Source organism: Physeter macrocephalus, chromosome 3, assembly GCF_002837175.3.
Source record: "Physeter macrocephalus isolate SW-GA chromosome 3, ASM283717v5, whole genome shotgun sequence".
Lineage (NCBI taxonomy): Eukaryota > Metazoa > Chordata > Mammalia > Artiodactyla > Physeteridae > Physeter > Physeter macrocephalus.
In genome coordinates, this window is record NC_041216.1 from 31926555 (window position 1) to 31930641 (window position 4087).

Below are 4087 nucleotides of genomic sequence, written 5' to 3' on the forward strand. Positions count from 1 at the left end.
CCCACCCCCCACCCCCCCGCCCCCGTGGGCCCGGGTCGCCTGCCAGTGCCTGCCCAGGGCCTGCCCCGACTTGCCCCTCCGCCCTCAGCCAGGTCTGCCTGTTCTTGAAGCGGGGGGCGGACCAGCATGCCTTGGACCACACGCAGCAGGACCCACTGAGCATCGCGGTGCAGGAGGCGAATGCAGACATCGTCACGCTGTGAGCACAGCGCGGGGGCGGGGGCGGGGGCGGGGGTGGGGGTGGGCGGAGCCGGGGGTGGGGGGAGTGCCTCACGTGGCCCTCCCTGCTCCAGTCTCCGTCTGGCGCGCATGGCCGAGGAGATGCGTGAGGCCGAGGCGCCCCCCGGCCAGCCGGGCCCCCTGGCTGGCAGCAGCCCCACCGAGCTCCAGTACCGCAGGTGCATCCAGGAGTTCATCAGCCTCCACCTGGATGAGAGCTAGGGCGGCCGGGCCTTGGCGGGACCCCCACCAGCCCATTTGCTGAGAGCCCTGGAGCTCCTGGAGCCCTGCTGCCTGCTCCGCCCCACTCGGAGCTGCCCTGACCCCCAAGGCCCGGAGCAGGACCCCAGCACTGAGTCTTCTGAAGCTCCATGTCTCCCCCGGGAGGTGCTGCATCACCGCACCCAGGGACCCTGTGTCTTCGGGTGACCCCTCCCTAGGGGGCCTGGGTTGCTCGTGTCACAAACCACTCTCAAGGCCCCACGTCACCTCGTGCCCCTCTCTGCTCCCCCAGGCCCATGTCACCTCATGCCCCTCTATCCCTGGGGCCCATGCCGCTTGGTGCCCCCCTTTGCCCTCAGGGCCTGTGTCACCTTGTGCCCCCACTTTACTGCCCAAGAACACTGACCTGCTAGTGGGGGCCCTCCCACACCCCCTGAACCCCTCCACTAGGCCCTGGGGCTGGTGGCTGGCCACCAGCACGTGGCGAGGGCACAAGGGGCCGCCCATCCAGGGAATCAACCCGCGTACCTCACTTAGTGACCCCAGCATCCAGGCTGGGCTTCTTGGGTGCTTGGGGGGCTCTGGCCTGGGGCCTCAGCCCTGGCTGGGTGCGGATGTCCCGAGGCCGAGGCCGTGTGGCTGGCCATGCAAGCCCTCGTGCCCCGCAGCCCCACCCATCCCCCCCCCTTTTCCCACAGCGGGTGGCAGGGGTGTGGCTCTTCCCACCCCTGCATCCGACATCCTTTGTCACGGACTGAGGGGTTTTCTACAATGACCTCGTTCTCACTTTGTCTCGTGTCTTTTCTCTGGACTCAAGGACCACTTTGACCCCCAGCTCTGCCTGCTGCTAGGGGAGGCGCCTGCAGCTCAGCCCTGCCCCCTCGCCAGCCTTCACCCCCCCACCACCGGCTCGGCCCATGGGCCCTCGGCTGGCTCCCCAGGGCCCTCTGATGCCTTCCGCATTCCCCTTCCCAGAGCCCTGGGGCACCAGCTGGGCCTCTCCCCAGCTCGGGCCCTCGGCCAGGCCAAGGCCACCTGGTTGCTCACTATGCAAAGACTGCCCAGGGAGGCCCCATGGGCAGCAAGGTGGGTGCAGACTGGGCCCCCAGCTCCCTCGACTGCTGGCTGTGACCCCTAGAGAGCAGAATTAACGCCTTCCTCTCTCCCTGCTTGAGCTCTGCCCCCGCCTCCCGCCCCACTGCCTGCATCAGGGGCTTTGCTGCGGCCTCGGCTGGCTGGCGGGACCCGCCTCCGTTCCAGATCACAGTTAATAAACGGCCGCTTGCACCTGCCGCCTCGCCTCGCCCACCTCACTCCGCTGTCTCGGCTGGGGAACGGGGGGTCTCTGTGTCCCCTGCTTTCCCCAAGGGGAGGCCCTGCGTGGGACAGCACCAGTCGTGCCCCCAGAGGGTGTAGTAAGCCAGAGCCCGGTGCTCCCGCCGGCGGCCTGATAGCAGCCAGGGCTGTTCTGATTAAAACCAACTCCTGACACCCCATTCTCTGGCCCCTGTGCCCTTCTCTGGGATGGACACCAACTGGCGAGGCTGCTCTGGACCTGGCCTTGTCCCCTGGGCAAGCTCTGGCCCCAGGTCCTCCCGTTCCCCAGCTCCCACCGTGTCCGTGACTGAGGATGTGGAGATGTGGTCTGAGGTTTTCAGCTCGCTCGGGGGGTGGGGGGTGGGGGGTGGGCGCGGCAGGACACACTCCAGCCACCAGGTAGAATCATCCATTTTACTGCAAAGCGGGCCCAGGTCACTGAGTGCCCGGGCCTGGCCCTGCCCTTCCTCCCACTGGCCCTGAGCGAGGGAGGCTCTGCCCGACGCCTGCACACACCTACACGGAGGTGTAGACAGACGTGTTGATGCTCAGAAACACGCGGACGTATGACGCTGACTCCAGACAGACACACTCCCTGGGGGCGCCCCCCACCTCACGCATGCGCGCACACTCCTGCACACGGGCAGATGCTCCGTCACGCCCTGAGCGCGAGGATCCCGAGTGGTGGGGACACGCCCCTGCTCCCTGCCCCGGGCCTCCCTGAGACCTGCGAGGTCACCGCCAGGCAGGCAGCTGCGCTAAGTAAGGCCCCATGTGCTGGCGCCTGGTGCCTGCCCGCCCTCGGGCTCCGGTGCCGCTGCTTCTTGGGCCCCGGGTTTGGCTCGGCTGGCGGGGCGGGGGGGGCCTGTGGGGCAGGACTGGCCGGCCCTGGGCAGCCGGGAGAGCCCACTGCTGCCACAGCTCCCAGGGGCAGGCCACTCGCAGGCTGGTTCAAGTGTCAGGAGTTTCCGGGGCCCACACCGGGCTGACCTCCAGCCAAGACCCCTGCCGGAGCCCCTGCAACGTCATGGGAGGTGGAGCTGGGCCCCCGGGCGTTCGACGTCATGCCTGCAGCTACCCGGCCACCAGCCGGCCTCTGGCTTGGAGCGGGCACCCCCGTGGCTGCCCTGGGCTGGCCCCGAACCCGCGGAGCTGGCGGCAGCACAGCAGCAGGGCGAGGGCTGCGGCGTCCAGCAGCAGCTCCAGCACCTCCACGACTGAGAGGACGCAAGAGCCGAACCACAGGCTCCAGAGGCTGCCCGTGGCTGAAAGCAGCTGCGGCACCTGTGGGCGTCGCGGACGGTGAGCGGTGCGCCCTGGGCGCCAGCCCTGTCCCACCCCCGCTGCTAGGACCGGTGGCTCGCCGAGTAGACGGGTGTCCTCGTCCACCGTCCACCGTGCGGTAGTTGAGCTCCTGGTAGAAGATGTTCACCTTGGCCAGGCTGTTCCTGGGGCGGGGCCCTGGACCTGCTGGTGGGGCCCTCCCTGGGGGTGCTGGAGGGCGAGGATGGCAGGGGAGCGGCCAGGACGTGACCTCAGCAGGAGGGGGCTGCACCCACCTGGGGCTCGGGCTCGGGGGCCTGGCCCGCCCTGCACACACAAGGCTCACTGTGGCCGCGGCTCCTCCCCGGGCGCTGCGGGGCAGTGTGAGGGCAGGGCCTCGGGGACACAGGTCAGTCCGGGGAGGGCTCTCTGCCCATGAGGCCCCACTGCGAGCCCGCCCCTCCCCCTGCTTCCGGGACTCACGGCTGACCTGGAGGAAGGCCAGCTGGAGGTCCCAGCGGAGAGCCTGCACGAAGACTCCCTGGGAGAGACAGACCCCGGCACACCCCTGCGAGGTGCCTCCGGGTGGACCCCACCCCGGCACTCCCCACTCCCCTGCAAGGCTGGGGACAGCGGGAGGCACAGGGGAGCCGCTGGGTCTCCAGGTCCTTGCAGAGGCGGTGGAAGCAGTGACCTGGGGAGGCAGTCACGGGTGAACCTGCTAGGAGTGACCCAGGGGCGGTGGGGAGGTTTGCCCTTGACAGGGCAGCCTGGGACTCTGCCCCCCGCAGCCCACGCAGGCCGGCGGGGTGGGGGGCTACCCCCGGCCAGGTGCCGCACGGAGAAGCAGCTGCAGGAGTGGGTCTCCACTGTCAGTGGCTGGAGGCGGCAGACCAGGCAGCCCGGGGAACGGCGGGGACTGGAGCTGTGGGTCCAGGACCGCCGCCCCTCTCCCGAGCCTGCCTGCCTGCCGCCCGCCCACCTCCCTCCCAATGGCCTGTCCGCCCCCCCAGCTCCCCCTCCTCGCCGTAGCCCCCCCACTCCCCAACCCCCTCCCTGGGCCCCT

At 69.9% G+C, this 4087-nt stretch overlaps 2 protein-coding genes across 2 annotated transcripts in view; one reads left to right on the forward strand and one right to left on the reverse strand.

Annotated features, from left to right (window-relative positions):
• Positions 1-1931, forward strand: part of ACAP3 (ArfGAP with coiled-coil, ankyrin repeat and PH domains 3) — a 14854-nt gene extending 12923 nt beyond the window's left edge. The window contains 2 exon segments of the mRNA XM_055083833.1: positions 89-199; positions 294-1931. Coding sequence (XP_054939808.1) covers positions 89-199; positions 294-441 — 259 coding nt within the window. The 3' untranslated portion in view covers positions 442-1931.
• A 901-nt stretch (positions 1932-2832) lies between these two features.
• The window catches only part of SCNN1D (sodium channel epithelial 1 subunit delta), a 3956-nt gene continuing 2701 nt past the window's right edge, over positions 2833-4087 (reverse strand). Inside the window, 6 exon segments of the mRNA XM_024125642.1 lie at positions 2833-3042; positions 3123-3140; positions 3143-3252; positions 3368-3392; positions 3505-3558; positions 3633-3715. Coding sequence (XP_023981410.1) covers positions 2833-3042; positions 3123-3140; positions 3143-3252; positions 3368-3392; positions 3505-3558; positions 3633-3715 — 500 coding nt within the window.